The sequence below is a fragment of the Podospora anserina genome, chromosome 1 (assembly GCF_000226545.1).
Source record: "Podospora anserina S mat+ genomic DNA chromosome 1, supercontig 1".
Classification (NCBI taxonomy): Eukaryota; Fungi; Ascomycota; class Sordariomycetes; order Sordariales; family Podosporaceae; genus Podospora; species Podospora anserina.
Window position 1 is genome coordinate 2,510,647 of NW_001914859.1, and position 22,134 is coordinate 2,532,780.

A 22,134-nucleotide genomic window follows, 5' to 3' on the forward strand; every position below is an offset into this window, starting at 1 on the left:
AAAGTGAGGGTTTTTGCGCGCGGTGGCTTCGAGCTGGGAGTAGTTCCCTGAAGGGATCACCGGCGCAGAGGGAGTTTGGTTTGGAGGCGTGGTGAAAGCGCCAGATGGCGGTGAGTTCTTTTTCTGGGAGGGAGGAGACTTTGGGGAGGTCGAGGACGGAGGAGAGGGGTTTTATGCCGGAGGAGTCGATTTTTTTAGAGGGGGTTCGCGGTGGTGGGGGTGGTGGTGATTGTGCAGGTGAGTTTGGTTGTGATAATGGGGATTGTGGTGATGGTGGGGGCGTTGGGGGTACGACAACGTCGGCTTCTTTGCGGAGTTTTTGGATCTTCTCGGCGTAGGCGGCTTTGAGGGAATCGATTGTCTCGTAGCCTTCTTCTTGGGCCTTGCGAGCGAGCTTTTCGCGGTATTTTTCGAGGGTGTTGAGGGGTTGTTGGGTTGTGGCTAGGAGGCGGATGTCGTGGACTTGGGCCCAGCGGCGTTGGTGGGAGGCGCGGAGGGTTCGGGCCGCGCTGGAGAGGAGGTGACGGAGCATGGGGGGGCGGAGGGACGCCATGGTGGGTGTTGTGGTTGGTGGTGGTGTTTACTGTGAGGGACGACGGCGAGGTTCAAAAAATGTTTAATTGACGTCAGGGTCTATCTTGGCGGGGATTAGTAGATAACCCTAACCCTGATTCTGGCACGGTTGTGATGTTCAATGTCAAGAGAATCACATCTTTCTTACTCTTTATTTTTCGTCACTCACTTTCATCCTTCTCCCATTCTCACGATTCATGAATCCTACTTTGTTGTAGATTCACGGCGTCATGTCTGTCAACATTGTGAACTCAGACGTGGAATTGTTTACATAATACCAAGGCCGAATGTCAGAGGCTCTGAAACACAGGGCTGGTGGATCTTGACTTTCGACACCAGGTTTCACCAGGTCGCAGTCGACAGGCATCCCCAACCGAGCGCCTGTCCCAAGCTTCGTGTCAACCTCCGTCTAATGTTTCGAGCACCGCCGGGATGGGAACAATAGCCGGAGATTTCAACGGTAATGGTACTCTCTTGCGAGATGATCGCTCGGTTGAGCAACAGATCGCTGTCTCTCCCGTTGATATTTTGGCTTGCAGTTAGAGGTTTGGCAACAGGCGAAGTTGGTTCATGCTGAAGAACCTCACATGCTTCACCATGGCGAGCATGGAGATCTTTACAACTGGTGACAGGTTCAACATTGAACAAACTGGGCTTGGACTCAGTGCAATCACCACCATCCAGTGATGCCTTCAACTAAGCTTAGCGTCGTCCCGACACATGGGATGGCGTTGGGGAAAGGGGTAGGGGCTGAGGCAGATCAGATGCGACACTGTTCAAAACAACGCTTGGCTATGACTTCCCGACTGGGCAATGGAGATCTTCTGGTGGTTCGTTGTGGGATTCTCGTAGACTCCGAAAACCCGATCACGTTAACATGGGAATAACCCCATGTTTTGAGCTGGCGCCAACTTCGACCCCTGCCTTGATGATACGAGGCTGTTTTCCATTTGAGTGGAATCGTTCGTTACTGGGATGATGAGGTATGGTACTCTACACCACTTTCAATGACACACTGGCTTGGAAAGGGGTTTTTAGTCTTCAAGTAGTTCGCTATATAAGACCAAGTGGTCAGCCAGCAAAGATCAATATTCTTTTTCTCTCTTCAGCAGCGACAACAACTTTCTTCTCGTCTCTGTTCATCACTTTTTTCACTTCTTACACAGCTGTGCTGTCTTAACATCAACTTTACGCATTCATTCCATTTTATTTACAGCCAGCTACTCTCCCAACACTCCCTCTTCAAAATTACCAAATTCGTCAACATGTTCTTCAAGGCCACCTTCCTTTTCTCCCTCCTCGCCACCTCTTTGGCTCTCCCCACTGGTACCGCTAGCCGCAACGTCGAGAAGAGAGGTATTCTTCAGGTCCAGAACTACTCTCAGTTCCAAGTCTCCGGCGGTGTCGCTGGCAATGCCCTCACCGAGGTCAATGCCAAGTTTCCCGTAAGTTTACCTATGCTTAGTGCTCAACTTCCTCGTCATGTACTAACTATTGATTAGATCAATCTGAATAATCCTGGCTCCGTCGACGCCGAGGATCTCGCCATCCTCAAGGCTGCTCGCAAGACGGCCGAAAACGCCGAGACCAAGGCCGGTGGCTTCAACGAGGCCATCGAAGCGGCGGGCGGTGAGAAGACCACTACCGGCAGGGCTCTCCAGAACGGCAAGATCAAGAACAAGGTTCTGAAGCTGCAGCTCCAGGTTATGATTGCTCAGATTGAGGCTGCTCAGGGCAAGGACACTGCTGCGAAGCTTGCTGATGTCACCAAGAAGTTGAACAAGAATGTTGAGACTGATCAGAAGAACGCTGGCCAGCTGAGCACTACTGTTAACTTTCAGGGTACTAGCCAGCCTTAAGGGGTTGTTCCAGTGGTTGTATATAATTTGAAATGATGCACATATTCTTTCCATCTCCCTGTCAAATCTGGGCACAGACAGCTGCACCTTCTTGCTTCTATTGTTGAAATTTATAGGTCAACCAAGATAGGTAGGTACGTGCTGAGGTGCGCAACCCATGAATTAAATGATGCAGTGATAGAAGGCCATACATCCATGTTACATCATCCTCTTCTTTTGCCAGTGTTATGTTCGCGAGCGCACGTTACTAAACGGGTAAGGTCAAGCCACATACCTTTTGCGAGGCATGCGAAATCCCCCAAACCTCTGTCCATGCTGTTGGCTGCATTAGCCGCCGAGAAACACCACAAGGCTCTCACTGGCAGCAGCTGATTGGTGAGCAAGGTAAGGAATTCTATTGTCGATTCCAGACCGCTAGCATCTGCGAAATCATCGTGTTATCCTGGGCGCTTCCAAAATACCTTCCTTCAACAATAAGACTATTATGTCTCTCGTGCGAGCGGGGATTGCATTATCGAAGGCGGAAGAGAGATTGAGAGATGCTGTCGCGCAATATGAGAAAGACCTCAACCTCGACCAGCAGAAGACCTTGCTTGCCTACAGGCTTCAAGCACACAATTCCCCCCCAGATGTTAGCGACGTCATGCGAATTACGGCGGAGATTGACCGCGAGGTGTCCAAAACCAAAGTGTTTCGTGGCCGTTGTTTCGGCCCCCGGTTCACCAACATTTTACAAGCCGTTCAACAATTTGCAGCACTCGGAGATGTTATTGTTGGAGGCTCTCAGAATCTTATTGCTTGTGGAGTATGGTCACTGGTACGATTCAGCTTGCTTGTAGGAACTTTGTATGGTGTTCTTTTCAGAATGATGACTGACTACTACCTCAGCTGACGGCGAATTTCTCTGCGTGTGTCGAGAGGCTCTCCAAGTTATTGATGGATGCTGGCCGTGCTGCGCCACGTTATCAAGAGATGGCTTTGCTCTACCCGCAATCCCGGTCGCTCCGGTCAAACATGTGCGAATACTTTACCGTTGTCGTCCGTCTGTGTCACCAACTCGTGATGTTCACGAAACAATCTATCTTTCAACAGTTGAAAGCCTTCTTGAGTGACCAAGAGATGACTTCGTTTCGAGACCAGCTTGACCACTGGGCTGTCTCAATTAAAGCGGAAGTCTGGCTCCTCACGAATAAAAGCATCGAAGAGCAAGGAATGAGTTTGAAGGCCATCATGAGGTCAGGAAAGACTCGTCGAGCAGAGAAAGCAAAGTTCAAAGTCCTCAACTATTGTTCGACTTACGATTATCAGTCCACTTGGAAAGAGCTACGAAAAGCGGGCAACACAAGTCTTCTTCAGGGCAGCGCGGAGTATCACAGCTGGAAAACCGCACGACAGTCTGCAACTCTCATATGCCAGGGAAAACTAGGATCTGGAAAGTCAGTTCTGCTGGCCAATATGGTTGCAGATCTAGGCCTACACGTTGGCAGTGCGAAGTGTTCTATCGTCTATTTCTTCTGTCGACACAATATAGACGAAAGCTTGAAAGCTCAAACGATTATCGGATCGATCGTTCGACAGCTTCTGACCCGTGTCGCCGACTTTACCGAGATTGAGCGCCAGATAGTTGAAGATTACTCGCCAAGATCGAGTTTAGCCGTTGACGAGGGATATCGAATGCTTCAGGACTGTTTCCCGGCAGGCTTGGAAGCCTTTATAATCCTCGACGGTTTGGACGAATGCACCGAGAAAGAGAAGGCCACTGTCTACGACCAACTACAGACACTTCAGAAGAGATTTACTTTGCGTATATGCCTTTCAGATAGGCTGGAGCTGGACACTTTCTTTCCAGCACGCGCAGCCCAGCTTTTGAATCTGCACCGACTCTCCGTTCGCAACAATGCTGCTGATATCGCCAACTTCATAGATGACGAGTTGGAAAGGCTCATCAAGTCGAACAGGCTGAGGTTAACAGATCCCACCCTAGTACTAGAGATTGCCGATGCTCTCTTGGAAGGCGCACAGGGGATGTTTCTTTGGGTGGCACTCCAGATCTCAGATTTATGCCAACAAGAGAATCAGACAGATGCCGACATCCGTCGCGCCTTGAAAAATCTACCCAAGGACCTCAACGAGACATTCTCGCGAATCCTTAGAAACGCAACGGAAAACAGCAAGGGTTATCAAAACCAGGTGCTCAAAGTTTTAACAACGGTATACCGACCTTTGACGGCAGAGGAGCTTCGAGAGGCTCTAAGTATTGTACCTGGAAACCGCGTTTGGAATTCGGAAGAGCTCATCAGCGATATCTATGCCGTACTAGCAAGTTGTGGGAGTCTCGTTATGGTCGATGAAGAATCGCTAACGATACGTATTGTCCACCAAAGCGTCGTTCAGTTTTTGTTTGGCGAATATAAAGGTGCAGCACGACCAATCATTACACGAGAAGGGGCGGAAAAAGCAGTGGGCGAGATTGTTATAACATATCTTTCTTATGATGTGTTCGATAGTTCTATCTCGGTCAGGGTTGCACCCGAGATACCAGCCGCACCAGCAAATATCATCCGGACAATGGACATTCCACTCAGCGTCCGTGATACTGCAGTAAAATTGCTGCAGCTACGAAAACAGCCTGGATTTGATATGGGCCAAGTCCTTTTCGCCACTAGTCAACAGTCATCAACATATGTAGAAAAATGGCCATTCTACGGCTATGCGAAAGAACACTGGGAACGCCACTCAAGATACATTGAAACAAACAACTTGGAAATGATGCGACTCTTGATCTCGGTTGCGCATAAGCAAGTAATCCTCGAGGAGAACGACACGTTGGTACGATGGGCCATAAGACACAAGCACAATCCCGTCGCCCAGGCCGCCACCGATGAAAGGAAATTCACCGAGTCCCTCATGCAATCTATTGTCCACGGAGACAGCGATTCTGCGATGAAACTTGTTGGCGAGATTCCATGGCGTTATGAAGAATTCAACTATCAACTCTGGGCGATTGCTGCAAAACGACCTTTTTTTTGCAGCGGGCAACTCTTGAATAACATGCTCCGTCAAGCAGTTATTTTGGAAAAGTTCAAGGGTCCCGAAGTTCTTGGTCGACTGCTCAAGACTGGTATACGGCTGGACAACATTGCCCTTCTACGCTTGCTTGAAGAACACAAATATGACCTTCTCAGTCTCATTCTTAAAGAGAACATAGATGTTGAATGCCGCAGCGTCGAGGGGGGCCAGACGCTTCTCTATTGGGCCTCATGCGGTCTTAGCCATGGGATTGTTCAGATGCTTTTGCAGGCTGGCGCAAATGTCAACTCGGTCGAGACCATACACGGAGAGACGCCGCTGATCGGAGCCACGAGGCACCAGAGATTGTCAACTGTCGAACTTCTTGCTACTCACGGAGCCGAGTTAGATGCAAGGGATAGACACGGAGATACGGCTCTGACGAAAGCGGCCGCACTATGGGACAGTGATATCGTCGAAGTCCTTTTGAGGCAGGGGGCAGATCCGAACGTCAAACACCCCTGGGGCATGACAGCGTTAAATCGTGCACTATCTAAAGTCCGATCCGAAGAAGATTCGAAACTGGCCGCATGTGTGGATGCCCTAATTACTTGGGGGGCTGATATACATCACGATTTGGTAGATGGGATTACATGCTTGGCATTCGCCCGTAAACTGGGGTATGAGAAGACCGTTGAAGTTTTGCTGGAAGCGGAACGTACACTACAGATCAAGGGATACGTGCCTCTACATTATGCTGCTAAAGGCGGTCATGCGAAGACTGTTGAACATATTCTCGTCACAGGGGCTGACCCAAATATACGCGCAAAATCCGGCAAAACGGCCTTGATTTATGCCGTTGAAGCTGACAACGAAAGCGTTATCGACGTCCTTCTCGCTCATGGGGCCGATCCAAGTATACCTAAAAACTGTGGCGAGACGGCCTTGATGATCGCTGCTCGAGCTGGCAATGCAAGTGTTTGCAAACGTCTTGTCACTAAGGAAGGCAGCCCAACCAATTCCGCATTCGAGTTCCAGTCACAGCTGTCATTGGAAGTTGCACAGTCCCCTCTCCCTGAGATGGCTCACCCGATCGAGCGAGGCGCGATGGTCAAGCCTTTGTTTTTCAAGGCGTCTGATGCAACCGACAAGCATGCTACTCGGTTTCCATCTTATATTCTTGTGTACAATCAGGATGATGAAATTGTTGAGGTTGTTTCCCCTCACAAAACCTAATCTATGAGATTAGGTGCTTGATCCTCGAAGACGAACCATATGAAGGCTACCTGTAGGTGTGTGGGTAAGGTAGTTTCTAAGAATTGATGACTTTCCGCCATTAAGGATTGTTCTCTGGAATATTCTTTTCTGAACAAAGGTTTCGGGATGGAAAAATGAGCAAAAGAACGGAAAGGCATGAGTTCACTACCTTAAGCAAGCTTCAACTTCACCACCAACTTGTGGAGTTGAATGAGAGAATAACTTCATCGGCCATACTCAGTCAACCTGTTTACCTACTTAAGCTCGAAGCTACTGAATCCAAACCACACATTTTAGAAACGACATTGCTCCTGGCCCCTTTGTACGCAGGTACCTGATCTGCTGTCTTGAAAGCACTCACTCACCAACCTCCCGATCCTCACTCCAATGAATATACCCAATCACCGGCCAACCCCAAGTAACATGCCTAATCGTCTTCCCCCAGAAATACAACGGCACCCAGCAAACCAACACCGCCGCCGAGATCGCCGCCATCGTCCCATACGCATTCAGATAGCCCGCCTGCTGCACCCAAGTATTCGTATAAAACGACAGCAAAAACCCAAACAAACTCTTGAATCCCATGACCGCAAGTGTGATCTCCCCTGCCACAGGCCGGTAAGCATCAATGACATACACCAGCGCCACATTCGTTCCCTGAACAATAGCAAAATTCACTGTTTCCCTTCCATGTCAGCACTTCTTCTTCTTGGGTATCTCGGCAGAAAAACTTACACAACGCAATCCCCAAATTCGGCACCATCCAATGCAAGCTCTTCTCAATCCCCACCCCAAAAATCACCAGCCCCAACGGCGCGGTGATCATGGCAGGTATCATCGCCGGCAGTCTCATTTCCGGATCTCTAATCCCGTTGTTTCTCTTGGTGAAGTAATCCGCTACTTTGTCTCCCCACCATCCACCAAGCGGTATACCTGCCAGCGAACCGACCAAAGCAGAGACAAAGCAGACGCCTACCTGCCATGACTTGAATCTGTAGGTTGCTTCGTAGGCGATCTCAACATTGGATGTCATAGCAACCAGAAACCCAATGGTGGCGGCTTCAACAAGGGCAGCCCAGAGGACAGGGGGGAGGCAAATCAGACCGAGGGGACGAACGGTCAGTTTGAAGAATGACTCGTGGGTGATAGTCCCGTGGAAGATTTTGAGAGTGGAGAGGTAGGAGGCTTTCTTTGGGAGGGGGGAACTGCCAACACGGCGGGACTCAGGGTCGGAGATGGTGGCAGTTGGGTTCTTTTCTGTGGAGGAGCGTTGGTTGGGGGTGCCGGTGGAGGAGGAGTCGTCGCTGTTGGAAGGGGTCTCACGGATGTAGGCTGTTTCGGGAAAGGCGAAGAATGCGATGAGGAGGACGAGGCCGACGAGGGCGGAAGCAACTTGGAAGATTACACGCCAGTGGTGGTCGATTGTGATGACGCTGGGGATATCTTGTTAGAATGGGGATGGGAAGGTGTGATAATAGAGGGCATACCCTGAGATGATGAGACCGATGGCTACACCGACAGCGAGAAAGGAGCTGTATAAAGCCATGACTGTACCTCGCTCGTGGAGGAAGAAGATGTCGGCGATGGTGATGGGGGCGATTGTCTCGGCAGCACCGGCACCAAAGCCCATGATGACACGGCCGGCAAGAAACCCGCCATAGGAGCGCTCGAAGCAAAGCCAGACAGCAGAGGCCTGAGGTCCTTGTTAGTTCGGTTCAGCGTTCGTTCATGATTTTCTTGACTTACAAAGTAGATCAAATAGCTGAAGACATAAGTCGGCCGGCGTCCCCATTTGTTGGCAACAGGGACCCAGAAAAAGTTTCCAATACCCTGCATGAGAGCACAGGTGGTGAAAAAGTACGCAACCTTGGCTACAGCTTCGTGGAAGAGCTTGGGGTTTCTTCCTGGATGGGCACCAACGAAGAACTCCATGGTGATGTTGACCATGGCAATCGAGGGCCCTGCCGCCAGAAAGTTGCAAATCATCATGGCCAGGCAGATGACGGTCGCCATATAGTACTTGTACCATTGTGGCCTAAGAAGTGTTAGCTAGGTGTCTTCGAGGTGATGTAAAAGGCTTACCAGTTGAGGGGATCATTGGGGTCAGAAGAAGGTGTCGGGATCAGGATGATCTCGTTCGTGTCCTGATCACGAAGACGAACGTTGCCGAGGGTGACAACTCTCTTCTTGTCACCACGATCACTATGGGGGTTGGCCGCCAAAGAGGCAGCGATACGATCTCCAGCCATAATGTTTTCTTGATGAATGTTAGTAAACGTGTAGACATGATGTTATGGGAAGGGTAGTGTAGATATACATACGGTTTCCAAGGGTCAGACCTAGTAACCGGCCTGGAAAAGGGGTTGTTGTGGCGTCCTGTACAAGTATGTTTGTGTTCCCCAGTAGGATCAAGCCTCACTCTAGTCTGGATCCTTCGGCGAAGTGGTGTTGAAAGGGAGAGGGCCTGACACACCAACCTAAGAGTCGACGCGGTCAGGAGCAGCTAGTTCTGCGAGGTCCTTGATGTCATATACTCTTTGCCATCCGCGCAGAAAAAAAGGCCGAGACGGCTCTACCTCGCGGGCTCTTGGGCGACTGCTACATACACAAGACCGATACAATGAGAGTGTGTTGTAATATGCAAAAGGACAGTTGCAATCCCTGCATCTTGTATATGGCTTGGCTCATTCCTTGGCACAGGGGTGGTGGTCTACTGACACTTATCGCAGCGCTTTACCAACCTAGCACACCGTTGCCGGTGCTGGGGTTCATGGTACTGTACCTTGTGCCATCGGTTGCACTGCATGCTCCATTACACCTTGGCTGACACTCCCGGTCTGTGTTTATATATTCCAACCGCCAGAACAACAGACCCAGCACCCGCCGAGGCCCGGAGCTCCGAATAGCATTTGCTAGGCAGCCTTATCTCCAGAAGAGAAAGACTCTTATGAAGCATTCCGTAGTTCCGTAAGGGCCGATGAGTATTGTGGTTGAGAGCAAGACAATATGGGATTGAGGAGAAGACATGGCTTTTCTGCAATCACAGTCAGCATGAATGAAACCATCCGGCATCTGTACGCACAGACTCGGGTCCGATTCTGCTTTCTGCCACTCGTGGTCAAGGGATGTGATGGTATAGCGGTGTATATTCATGGCTTGTACTTTTGTAGCTTCCGTTCCGGCTCCCGGGCATGGTATAGAGCTTACGGGCCGCTCGACCATCTGCAAGGCGACTGGGATCGGCTTGCCCGGTCGAGTAGCGATGGGTATTAAGACAGACAAGACCGAGAATATTGCCTACCCACCATTGTGTTCTCCTTGAGTGGATGTTGAATGGCGATTGACAAGGGTTGGTGTTGGTTGGCTCACCACGGCACTGTGACCTGCTGAGAAACTCTTGTTTTCTTTCTTTTGAGATCTGGGCAACGGTCAGGACAAGACTTTGAAATATATTGCCTAGTGGGCCTGTCGGAGTTCCCCAACATTGGCATCATAAGCTTATCATGATGTTACTCTATTCAAAAGAGCCGCCTGAGTGTGATGTAAAGCTAGGGTGCATGTCGAGGTACTTGTCTTTTGAACACTGATGAGTGCCAACCCCACGAAACAGTTTCAAGTCCCATAGCGGTTCCAGATAATGATTCGAGTCCCGAGCTAGTGGAATCGCGGTATGGCTTTGATGCCAAAACCGTCCCAATCGTCAGAGGAATCCATTTGGGTGTGAATCCGGCGCCCGGTGTCCCAACCGCAAGAGCAATATATACTGCAGGTTTGATTGCTTGGGGATGGCAGGGCCAATTTATGGTAAAAAGGCCAGTGTCAGGTTTGCCGTTAGTCGCTTGGGTGTTTGTAGATGTTCGGAACCGAGGACATCGGGGAGCGGGTACTATTCGGGCGGAGGAGTCCCAACATGGTTTTCATAAAGAGAGGCCTTCGGGAGAGGTGGCTCGGTGGTCAGCTATGGCTGCGTTGCCAGATCTTCATTCGAGATGATCAGATGCACTGGAGAGTTGCACCAGGATTCCATGCTGGCCGTTTGCTGCGAAACAGTGGAAACTGGTTGATCTCCCCGCTGACGAACTGTCTTGGCACGCGGAGTATGGGGCCGCTTAGCAGGGGAACGCGTGGCCTGGCTAGGGTGCTGCTGGGTCTAACTGCTTTGGACAAGAGACAATCGTAGCCAAGTTGAACATCAAAGTCCCGAGTCAAGTGTTTGTCAAGTCACGATTGTGTTGGCGATATCTGCATCTCAACTCACGGACGTGAATGACTGACTGGCAGCCGGCTTGTTCCACCACAGTTCCGTCCGCACCAACGCCAAATCAGTAGTCTGGGCACTTGGCTCTGAAATCGCCAACTGGTGCGCCTCAATGATGCTCGCGCTACCATGACCCAGTGTTACACCCAATTGATGGACTTCTCACCAATTCACCATGTATCCAATCCGCCATCTCATTGACCCGCCCACCAGTAATCCTCCTCCTCGTGGCCAGCCCCAACCACCGGTAGTTGGAATTGACCCCAACGCCTCTTTATTTACTCCACCCGTCCTCCCACACTCGACATCAGCCGCCGGTCCTCTCACCGGCACGGCCCCGGCCTCGGCTCCGGCTGCATCACCCTCTCCGGCCTCATTTTCACATCCGTCCAGCTCGATCAATGCCAACACCACCTCCCAGCCGCCACAACAACAACAACAACTACAACAACAACTACAACAACAACAACAACAACAACCGCCACAGCCACAGCTCCCGACATCGCTTTACCAGTGCGCTCATTGCTTGCGTCGGTATTCTCGGCCCGAGCATCTCCAGGTGAACACTCACCGTCTCCAGGCCGTATGCTGTCTTCACATTACTGATGAAGATGATGCGTTAGAGACATATAGCAACCCATACTCTCGGGAAGCGCTTCGTCTGCGATGTGCGTCTTCAAACATGCTGAGCAAAACTCATCATAGCTCACCAGAAACCTGACTAATATGGTGAAAGATTTGCTCCAAAGCCTTCACCCGGGCAGACCTCCTCAAACGTCATCGCACCAACCATCAAGATGACAACAGCAACAAACGTAAACGCCTCAGCTCCGCGGCTCCTGGTGCCGGCCGCGTTGCACATGCTTGTCAGGCATGTGCCAAGGCTAGAGTCAAGTGTGAAGAGATGAAACCGCAAGTGCCCCTGATGATGCATCACGTCTTCACTCCTGAGCTCACACTAACTCTTATCAGATGCACAAGATGTAAGAACCGTGGCATAACGTGTGAGGTAGCATCCTCAGAGGATGCCGCGATGCACCTGCTACATCTCTCCGCAAACGCCCATGGTTTTGAGTCCCATCCACCACCGGACACGTCTCCGAGCGCTTCATCGCAATACCCTCAACCAATAAGTGCCGTTGAGCCTGAATTCCAACAGCCAACTTTCAACCCAGCACTGAAAAGCTTTGCGTCGTCTTCTCGATATCAGCAGCCCAGCCTTGCTAGCAACTCCCTCACGCCAGATGATCGGCAGTTCAAAGAAGAATCACAGTTGCCAACGCCTGAAACACTAATGGACCAGAACAACCCAGACAACCTCAATCGCCCTCAGGCTACCTATCAGAACCAGGGCCTGGCTACGGTGGAGCAAGACTTGGAAAAAGCACCATTCTCAGAATTTCTACGTGATGTTCTGTACGACCAGTCGTTTGGAAATTCAGCCAGAATGGCTGAGGCACAAGGACTGGCTGTTTTGGACTTTTGCGATGATGTCAACCTGAACTTTCGAGAATTCGACTTTGGTCTTCTCGAGAATTGGAACCCTGATGCCACCCAGCACGTACCTGACTCGACTACTCAAGTGGACAATTCGGCAGAGGTTGCGGCCATGCGATCGACACTCGTCAAGATCTGGACCGAATCACCCTGGCGTTGGGTTCCGAAAAGGACCGATACGGGCTACAACGAGCAGTCTAACCTTCCACTGCTCTCCCGGGATGTACATGGATCTAAAGCCCTCAAGCCTGATCGAGTGGTAAAGGACACTCTGCATAGCTCCAACCGGGACAAGATCTTGGCCATCGTTCTGAGCACATGCAGGGAAAATAGCATGATAAATCGCGTGGCTTCATCGTTTCCCTCGGCCGAGATGATGGATACCTGGATTCATGTCTTTTTGGCTGCACACATGTGCCAAGTCTCATCATGGATTCACTATGGCTCGTTTTCCATGAACCACCAATCTCCAGAGTGGCTCGCCATAGCCACCGCTGCTGGTGCCGTTCTTGCCCCGGTCACTACCCTAAGAAGATTCGGTTTCGCGCTACAAGAAGCCGTTCGTATCTCCATTCCAGGCAGATTTGAAGAAAACAACACCAACATCGGCCTCCTCGGCCCAGTCCAAGCTCTGATGCTAGTGCAAGACGTCGGCCTCTGGAGCGGCAACCGTCGGAAAATGGAAATCGCAGAATGTCATCTCTCGGTTCCCATGGCCATGATGCGCTACAGAGGAAAATTCACCAAAACCGCCTACCCAGACGTCATCATCCACCCCTCCGACGAGGGCAAAGTCGTCGAAGAAAAATGGAAAAAATGGTACCAACTCGAATCATGGAAACGTCTCGTCTTCCACGCTTACCTCCGAGATGCCCAGGTGTCCATGACACAATTCAACAACCCCTCCATGTCCTACGCCGAGCTCACCCTCCCTTTACCCTGCTCGAAAGATCTCTGGTTTGCACGCACAGCAGAGGAGTTCAAAATCCGGTGTCTCGAATCTCGGACCAACAGTGAGGGCAACAAACGCCCTCCATCGCTAGGCGATTTATTCAAGGACATCAACCTCCTCGCCACGAACCACCACCTCCTCGACGTGCAATACGCCATAAGTATCTACCTCCACGGATTCTGGTCCCTAATATGGGAGTACCGCCAGCTCAAATCCATCCTTTCCTCCTCCCCTTTACCCACTACTGACCCCTCGCTCTCCCCCGACATGCTCCTCACCCAACGCCACGGCGAACTCCGCCGTCAACTCTCCCTCTTCCAATCCGTCACCCGCGGCTGGCACGAGATGTTGTCTGCCCAAGAATCCATGATTCTCCACCTCCTCCAAATGAACCTCCACGTTTCACTAATCGACCTCCAACTGTTGACCGGCAAAGAAGGGGAAGACCAAGCAAGAAGGGTCTACCCCCTTTTGCAGAAATGGTGTCTCGAATCGAGCGACAGCCGCCAGGCGTTGTACCATGCCGGCCAGATCTTCCGATGGGGGAGGAATTTCCCCAAGGGACATCTAAAGGACTTTTGGGCGATTGCGGTGCACCATGCTGCGCTTTGTTTGTGGACTTATGGGATCATTATCAGGGCGTCAGGGAGGAGGAAAGGTGGGGGGATGGGGGCACCGTTGGTGATTGATGGGGAGGGGGTGGAAGGGGCGGGGTTGGAGGAGTGGTTGGTTTAAACGCGCCCCGCCAGGCACGTGGTTGTACAGGGGATAGCGAACACGGGGGTTATATCGGTGGAGGATCCGAGGGGGGTGATGGAGGTTGCGAGGGGGGTTTTGGAGGCGAATTTTGTGGAGGGGGGGACGGGGGAGGTTAAGGAGGGGGGGTTGCCGCCGGTTAGTGAGAATATTGTTGTTGTTTTGAGGCAGTTGGGGAATGCGGCTTGGGCGGTGGGGTTTGGGTAGTTGGAAGGGGGGGAGGGAGGGTGGATGCGGTTGAGGGGGCACCCTCTCTATAGATAATGAGTACAGGAAAAGTAGGTTGACCTATATTATATCATGAATTATGCCTCAATAGTAAATTAGTAGGCAGATTAGCTATCTTTGAAGGCCTAATGAATAACCTTCGAGGTATGATTCACAATAGGAGACGGGTTAAACCTACCTTTATATGCCAATTGTTTAGCGGGGAGGGTACCTAAGTGGAAGGAAGGAACGGCAGACGGCAGGTGCAGTTGTGTCGTGCCTTCTTTGTTGATCTTTTCGGATCTCAAGACAGGAAGGCGCAAGGTGATATAGACAGTTTGATACCACAATTTTGCATAGGTAGGAAGGAGCATTTCATGTTAATAGCTTCCTTGAAAGGACGCTGAAAGGTATAATAGAAACAATTATTTATTAAGGCATAGGTACATACAAGTGCAAAATCATGTATCATCACTGTAACATTCCATCTTGGTTAACGCCCACCACAGTCTCCTTCCCTCCTTCTCAGAAAATGCTCCAAAGAGGCGTTATCACTCCTCGCCCCTGCTAACCTCGCCCCCATCTCCTTCTGTAACACTTGGCCTAGAAACTGCTGGAGAAGTGACTCCAGCTCGGAAGTTTTGAATCGATGGTGGTGATTCCTACCGCGTATGGTGCGCAGTCTGGCTTTATTGATGGCGTCGATCTGCTTTCGCCGTTCTTGTTCGGATGGAGGGGGTACTCCGGCAGGTCTATCAGATGGGTCTATCCCGATGATCACAGTCTGCTTCCCGTCGATTGCTATTGTCCTTCGGTGATCGGGCACAAAGGGTGTGTCCTCGTCATCTGTGTCGTCGTCCACGGCATCCTTTCCATGCTCGGGCACATCCTCCTCATCCATCCGACAGTCAGGAACAAACGGCACATCCTCCTCATCCGTCTCGTCCTCTTCGTCCACTTTTCTTTGTGACAGGTGCACCCGCTCCTCCCACCACTCCTTCCATCCTTCTTCATCAATGCCCGCTTGATCTTGGGGGCCGTGTAGCGGGATGATCCTCTCCCATTGAAACAGCAACTCCTTCAGCCTGTCAATTCTCTCCGCTACCTGTTCTGCGGCAGATTGCCCCTCATCTGGCGGTACCCAGCCACAGCCATTCTTGAGGGTGAAGAAGTCGTCTAGATCTCGGAGGAGGGTGCAGGATCTGTTGTGGGGGAAGTAGAGGTTGAGTTCGAGGGCTGCGGTCCTCAGGTTGGAGGGGCTGAGGAGAGTTGAGGGTAGGGAGAGGGAGAAAGCCAGCGGGAGTGAGAGGAGGGAGTTGTAAGTTTGGTGGTGGAGGTGGGTGTGAAGTTGGGGTTTGGATTTTGGTCTGGGGAGGATTGTTGGCGGTGGCGGCGGCGGCGGTGGTGGTGTGGATGATGGCAAGGGAGAGTGTAATAATGGAGAGGGTGGTAAGGGAGGGTAAATTGTGAGCTTTGGTAGGGGAGGGTGGATTATCATGTTTGGTTGCTGTTACGGACGAGTACTGGAAATAAAAATAACAAAGGTCAGCTCTGTATGAGGTGACTAGGTAAGGAGGCAGCTCAGCCTTATAAGAACAGCAAGGGGCTTCAAGAGCCTCACTCGAGAAACACAGAGGCAGAGGTAAACGAGCGGACGATCTCAAACCGATCAGGCAAACAACGCCCGCGAAAGAGATACAGATTGGGGAATAAGATGGACATTGTTGATCGCTATTTGCTGAACACGAAGAAAAGCAGCTCGTGACTCGAGCCTCCAGACCCGTAAGGCTGATCTGGAATGGGGACGCAATCTTTAAAGTTCTCACCTGAAACACAGAACGAACGGTGAACAGCTGGCGGTATATTGTCAGCCAACAACGTCGGCAGATGCATTGCTGGCTATCATTGCCACTCGGAGCGGTGTTATACGGCGACGTATCAAAGCCGTTCCCGGCGGTGTGGTTGACGGATGCCTCACTGAGGCAAGCTGGGGTGGGGAGCTGCCTCGTTTCAGATGCTGAGTTACACGAACCGTCAAAGAGGCATTGGAATTATCGAGAGGGGTTAAGTATTTTCGTGAGGCTTGAAGGTGTTGGTGATATCATCTGCGGGGCATACGGATACAAATCCCGCCAGGATGTCAAGCTCGTCACTCGAACCCCAAGCCTTGGGCAAGGTCCAGACTGGTTGTTGAATCGCACCTCTTGGCAGATTCCAGTTCGACATGAGTGCCAAGTCGTCCCAACCCTCTTCAGGATGAAGCTGTCATCCGAAACGTCAATCCCTGCTTACAATGTGGGGCTGGTGCTCATCCTGAAACGAAACGGGTTGCGGGGCATCCACAATAGACTTGATAATAAGTAGCATGAAGTTTGTCTTTCTCTGACAAACTGCAACCCGTGAGTCAACTGGTGATAAAAAGGTGGACTGAAGTGGATGAGATACCATAATATCGATGTCCTTTATGTAAAAATAAGACCGCACAAACCGAGGGGGAAGCCATATATTTGATATGTAGACGTAAAATGCGGGGTCATCCTTCCTGGCTTAGACACTTACACATTTGCCGTGTCAACCAGGAAGCAAGTAAACAAAACACCGCGACACGCATGAACAACAATAACCCATTGAAATCTTGATGACCCCTGACAATTTCCTAAACCAGACTTGACTGGCAACGCGTCGAACTTCACGCGCGGTGCGGCTTGTGGATGGGATGGGTAGGTAAGGTGGGGAGGAGGCACCAAAGCTTATGGCAATACGGACTACGGAGTGTATATAGCCTGGAGTTACACAACCCACCACACCATGAACTGTTTAAATAGGCATTTTCAATTGGCTACCTAGCATCTTTGACCCCCCTCCCCGAGCTTTTGGCATCTTCCATCTGTTGTCGACGAGGTGCCTGCCAAGACATTGAAGTGCCCCTTCCCTGTGCATTCACCCTGTACTTTCCTGCATCCTGGAATCCTGGCCTTCCCACGTTCGGGACCCGCTCCCTTTATTTTCGACTCTTTCGGTCTCTGTTGGCTTCTTCTCTCCCAAACACCTCATCCTCTTTGCATCCACATTTCTTTCCAATCGACGCGTCCCAATCAGCAAATATGGCGCTTCAGGCTGCGTACAAGCAGTTTCTAGCTGCACCAACCCCGACTGTGCTCGCGCAAGACGCGTCTCTGCACTACATTACCTCGACGACGAGCTTCAACGGTCCCGATAGCATTATCAAGCACTTTTCGACCTTCCGCAACCAGAGCAAGAAGAAGAAGGAAGACGTGCTTTTCGTTATCGAGGGGCAGAACGCCGTGGTCCTGGAGGCTGAGCTTGTCATCGAATTTATTTCCAGCGGCGGCCCGTATCTGCCTGGATTGGACGACAACTTCCTTGCCGACCGGACTGTGTCTTTTGCCGTTACCCACATCGTCTTGTTCGATGCCGACGGCAAGATTCTCCAGATCCGCCAGAACTGGGACCAAGGGTCGCTGCTGAAGCAACTCGACGTTATTGGCAAGTCAGGTCGCAACTGGCCCATTCGCGATGGCAAGGACCAGGTCAGCTTGATTGCGAAATGCGTCAAGGGAGGCGGAGCTCCTGGGTTTACTACTGATCTTCCCATGCATAACCGCACCAAGTCGACCAACCCTCTCCGCGATCCTCACGCCTCCTTGGCTTTGTTCGCCCCGCGCGAGGAGCAGGAAGAGGTTACCGTCGTCTCTCCCTATGCTGGCCGCAGACCTACCCAGCGTTCCTTTACCGAAATTCTGGGCGACGAGCCTGAGGAGCCCGCTTCCCCCAGCAACGGCCGCGAGCGTTCTGCGTCTCCAAGCAAGGCCAAGGCCGGGGTTAGCAAGAACTTCCAAGCTGTCCGCCTTTTTGACCGCGACGATGATACCGCCGAGGCCGACACGCCCGAGAACGGCAGATCGCCCGAACGTGTCATCCGCCCGAACCCAAAGAAGTACCAACACTTCGACTTTGATGACGGCCACTCTCAGGAGGCCCCGAAGCCCGCTCCTGCTCCCGCAAAGAGCTCCAAGCATGGTGCTTCGTGGGGCTTTGAGGACTTCGTAACGCCACAAAAGCCGACAGCATCCCGCACCTTGCACAAGGCCCGGGAAGCTCGCAATTGGTCTACTGAAGATGCCATTACTGAGGAGCAACCTGCCCCCAAGGCCCAGCAGGCCAAGGGCCGCATTACTGCCGAGGCTCACTTTGACTTTGTCGACGACGGTGAGACGCCAGCTGGCGGTCGGTTCCGCGGCCCACCCCGTGGTAGGGGTCAGAATGAAGGACAGCACCTCTACGAAATGAACCTGTACAAGGAGGACGGCAGTGCGCCGACCCCAGGTCCTGCTCCTCTCGGCAATATTACAAACCAAGCCGGACGCCACAAGTCATTCGATCCTCACTTTGAGATGACGGACGAGTCTCCTCGGGATAGCAACGACGGCAAAGACAAGGCTGAGAAGCTCGGTGATGACAGGAAGAAGGCAGTGCGCATGATGGAGAGCAACTGGGAGACCTATGATGTTTCGCCCGCTGCCCTGAAGGAGAACAACAACCCCAATGGCAAGACGAGAGGAATTGTCACAGCCGGTGATGGCATGGGCAATAAGAAGGGCGGTTGGGGCTTGGCCGAGAAGAAAGAGCGCGGCATCAACACTGCTGGCGACGGGATGGGTGGCAGAAAAGGTGCTGGCCGCGGGTGGGCGCTGGGTGACGAGAGCGACGAGGACGCGCCAACTCAGCCCCAGAAAAAGGGCGGCCGTGGGCCTCCTGCCAAGGCGGAGAGCTTCTGGGACTTTTAAGAACGGATTTCGCATTTTTTTGATCATGATCAGTCCACTTTCATGTCAAGAAAGACAGCTTGTACATCTACTGGGAGGTCCTTTTTACAGAGCATGCTCTGTTTCTTTTTTCTGTGTGAGGCTCGTCGATGTTTCCTGGGCGTTTTTGCCAGTTGACGGAGTATCAAGAGCGTGGAGGGAAGGGTTATAAAAATGGAACCCTGGGATTTTTATGTTATGATTGATTGTTGTTATGCTTTAACTGGCCTGGATGAGGATAGGAAGAAGGAACAGGGATATGTTTGTTAGGTTACCAGGTAGTGTAAACTGATTTCAACCGAAGAGAGACTTTTACTTGACTTGCCGGTGATGTTTTCTCTCAGGGCTAATGGCGTGCTGTTGCGAACTTGTTCAGATCAGTCTATAGACTATCTGCCACAACTAAGGAGAGGTTTCAGAAATTTGGGTTTGAGCAATTCGAAGTGTCTTTGAATGCTATATATTAAAAATGATCCAGCCACCCTCCTGAAAAGAGAACAACCCGCCATGTGTAAAATAACGTCAAGCTTTTATACGCGAGGCGCGAGCATCATATATCTCATTCCCCCTCGCGCTCGCTGCCCTTTGCCCTTTCCTTTCCACATCAACACAAATACCTATAAACCCTCTTCCACCTCGGCATCCCTCTCAACTCCCTCTCCCTCTCCCACTCCAACTCCTGCTTCGTCGACAACGAAAAAACAGGCAAACCCCTTGCCCTCGCACCACCACCACCACCAGCAGAATGACTGTTCCAGTACACCACCCCTGCCTTCCTCCTCCCCGTATCAAGATCGATATCCTCCAGCCTCACCACCTTGGTCCTAAACCAGATCTTGTATCCCGCCCAGAAGAGGACAATGATCGGCACGCAACTGCATTGCAAAAAAAAGTTGTGCACCACGTCGCCCTGGTTGTTGATCGTCACCCCGCTGCCGTTTCCCGTCGGGACAGTCGGGACGACGCGGCGGGCTCCTTCGGGTGCGGTGGAAAACTCGTCGACCGCGTCTGGGTCGGGGAGAGTAGGGGGGATGGGCCAGGCGGCCGTCCAGAACTGGGCGATGAGCACCAATATGTTGAGGAACAGTCCGATCCAGGAGCCAGTTACACCTGCCTGGGAGAGGTAGGAGAGTTCGTCGAGTGAGCGCCCCTGGACGGCCCAGGCTTTCCGGAAGCGGATGTGCGCCAGGCAGATGGAGGCCCATGTGAAGATTGAGGAGAGGCCGGTGGCGGCCAGGAGCCAGTTGAGCACCTCGGAGGGTTGGTCCAGGTCGGCTAGGTACCCCAGTAATCCAAAGGCGCTGACGATGAGGATTGATATAAGGGGACGCCCGTGGCGGTCGACGTACCCGAATATTTTGGGAGCTTGTCCCTGATCTGCGAGAGCGGCCAACGTCCGGGAGGAGCCGAACACGGCCGAGTTGCCCACGGATACCACCGCCACGAGGATCACCGCGTTCATGATACCAGGGAGGATGGCGATGCCAGCTGATTCGATCGCGATGACAAAAGGGGAGGAGGACGCATCGGCAAAAGATTCCGCTCCCAAGAGATCGGGGTGGTTGTAGGGAACCAAAAGTCCCACAAGCGCGAGAGAGATGAGATAAAACAGTGTGATCCGCCAAAAGACCTGCTTGATAGCCGTGGGGAGCGATTTCCTCGGGTTGATCGCTTCTGCAGCCGCCAAACCAACCAACTCGATCCCCGTAAAGGCAAACGCCGCCGCGACGAAGATGGTGCAGAACCCCTTGAACCCATTGTTGAACGCGCCGGGATCTTTCCAATACCTCCCTCCTATGTAGCCCTCGTCGGGGAACCCGCCAATGTTGATGACACATCCCAAGAGGATAAACCCTATAATTGCGATGACTTTCAGGATGGAGAAACAGAACTCTGCTTCGCCGTACCCTCTGACGCCGACGAGGTTTATCACCACGATGGCGACGAGGAAGACTGTGACAAAGACGGATCGGTGGATGTCCTCCCTCCAGTAGTTGACCGTCATGCTTCCCGCAATGATCTCAAGCGGCAGACAAACCAGCCACTGGAGGGCGTAATTCCACCCCATCGAGAATCCCAGGGCCGGATCGAGGAAGCGGGTCGAGTAAGCCGAGAAACTGCCAGCGACGGGGAAGGCGACGGCGAGCTCGCCGAGCGCTTGCATGGTGCAGTAGAGCATGCCACCGATGAAGGCATATGCCAACAGCATCGAGGCCGGGCCGCCAGCAGTGAGCGTCGAGCCCGACACGACAAAGAGGCCGGTTCCTGTTGCCCATCACACATTAGCCCCTATTCTATTTTTAAACAACAACAAAAGAGAAACCATACCAACCGTCCCCCCCAAAGCAATCATCTGCAAATGCCTCCCCTTCAGCTCCCTCGAAAGCTGCGTATTCGCCGTGTTGACGTTAGCAGCGTGCAAATCAAAGTAATGCCCTCCGATATGCCTCTCCTTTTCCTCTCTACTACTACCACCACCACCACTATTACCACCTCCTCGCGAGCTACCCCCTGCTATCGTCGACGACCGTTTACTGCTTCCCACGCCGTGAACCACCGTTGCGGGTGTGATCCTCCTTCCGGGATCCCTCCGAAAGGAGTTAACCCAGCTCTGTACATAGTGCGAAGGTGTGTGCGAGTGGGCGGTGGTGCTGTTGCTGTCGTCGTCGTCTTCGGGGTAGCTAGAGAGGAAGTCACGGCGGAGGAGGCTGCTGCGTTGGCCACCGCTTGTGTTGAGCGTTGTGGCGGTGGAGGGGTGTGGAGTGTTTGGTTTTGGCATTTCTTAGGTATATAAGGATATTAAAAGCCAACAAAAGAGATTTATGGTTGATTATGGAGAGACATGCTACGTCGAAAGGGGTGCCCAAGATAGAGTTGCGATGATGGCGTATGGGTCGCACATCGAGGTCCAAGAGGGAGGGGTGGGTGTACGATGGGAGC

The 22,134-nt window shown here is 52.0% G+C and overlaps 7 protein-coding genes across 7 annotated transcripts; 4 read left to right on the forward strand and 3 right to left on the reverse strand.

The window, feature by feature from the left end:
- Position 1: 1 nt before the first annotated feature.
- On the reverse strand, positions 2-553 carry PODANS_1_7110 (uncharacterized protein; the record flags this gene model as incomplete). Its single annotated transcript, XM_001912896.1, has 1 exon — positions 2-553. A coding segment is annotated over one exon (552 nt), but the record flags the coding sequence as incomplete, so codon positions are not given.
- Positions 554-1,838: 1,285 nt separating this feature from the next.
- PODANS_1_7120 (uncharacterized protein) lies at positions 1,839-2,432 on the forward strand (the record flags this gene model as incomplete). Its single annotated transcript, XM_001912897.1, has 2 exons — positions 1,839-2,018; positions 2,076-2,432. 2 exons carry the CDS (start codon positions 1,839-1,841, stop codon positions 2,430-2,432), a joined length of 537 nt encoding a protein of 178 aa, XP_001912932.1.
- Positions 2,433-2,916: 484 nt separating this feature from the next.
- Positions 2,917-6,677, forward strand: PODANS_1_7130 (uncharacterized protein; the record flags this gene model as incomplete). Its single annotated transcript, XM_001912898.1, has 2 exons — positions 2,917-3,267; positions 3,321-6,677. The coding sequence occupies 2 exons, from the start codon at positions 2,917-2,919 to the stop codon at positions 6,675-6,677; spliced, it is 3,708 nt and encodes a 1,235-aa protein (XP_001912933.1).
- Positions 6,678-7,055: 378 nt separating this feature from the next.
- Positions 7,056-8,947, reverse strand: PODANS_1_7140 (uncharacterized protein; the record flags this gene model as incomplete). The annotated part of the gene is made up of 5 exons (XM_001912899.1): positions 7,056-7,375; positions 7,434-8,131; positions 8,186-8,391; positions 8,445-8,733; positions 8,781-8,947. The coding sequence occupies 5 exons, from the start codon at positions 8,945-8,947 to the stop codon at positions 7,056-7,058; spliced, it is 1,680 nt and encodes a 559-aa protein (XP_001912934.1).
- Positions 8,948-11,131: 2,184 nt separating this feature from the next.
- Positions 11,132-14,140, forward strand: PODANS_1_7150 (uncharacterized protein; the record flags this gene model as incomplete). The annotated part of the gene is made up of 3 exons (XM_001912900.1): positions 11,132-11,515; positions 11,580-11,624; positions 11,693-14,140. The coding sequence occupies 3 exons, from the start codon at positions 11,132-11,134 to the stop codon at positions 14,138-14,140; spliced, it is 2,877 nt and encodes a 958-aa protein (XP_001912935.1).
- A 3,332-nt stretch (positions 14,141-17,472) lies between these two features.
- Positions 17,473-19,176, forward strand: PODANS_1_7160 (uncharacterized protein; the record flags this gene model as incomplete). The annotated part of the gene is made up of 1 exon (XM_001912901.1): positions 17,473-19,176. The coding sequence occupies one exon, from the start codon at positions 17,473-17,475 to the stop codon at positions 19,174-19,176; it is 1,704 nt and encodes a 567-aa protein (XP_001912936.1).
- Positions 19,177-19,798: 622 nt separating this feature from the next.
- PODANS_1_7170 (uncharacterized protein) lies at positions 19,799-21,973 on the reverse strand (the record flags this gene model as incomplete). Its single annotated transcript, XM_001912902.1, has 2 exons — positions 19,799-21,459; positions 21,523-21,973. The coding sequence occupies 2 exons, from the start codon at positions 21,971-21,973 to the stop codon at positions 19,799-19,801; spliced, it is 2,112 nt and encodes a 703-aa protein (XP_001912937.1).
- Positions 21,974-22,134: the final 161 nt, after the last annotated feature.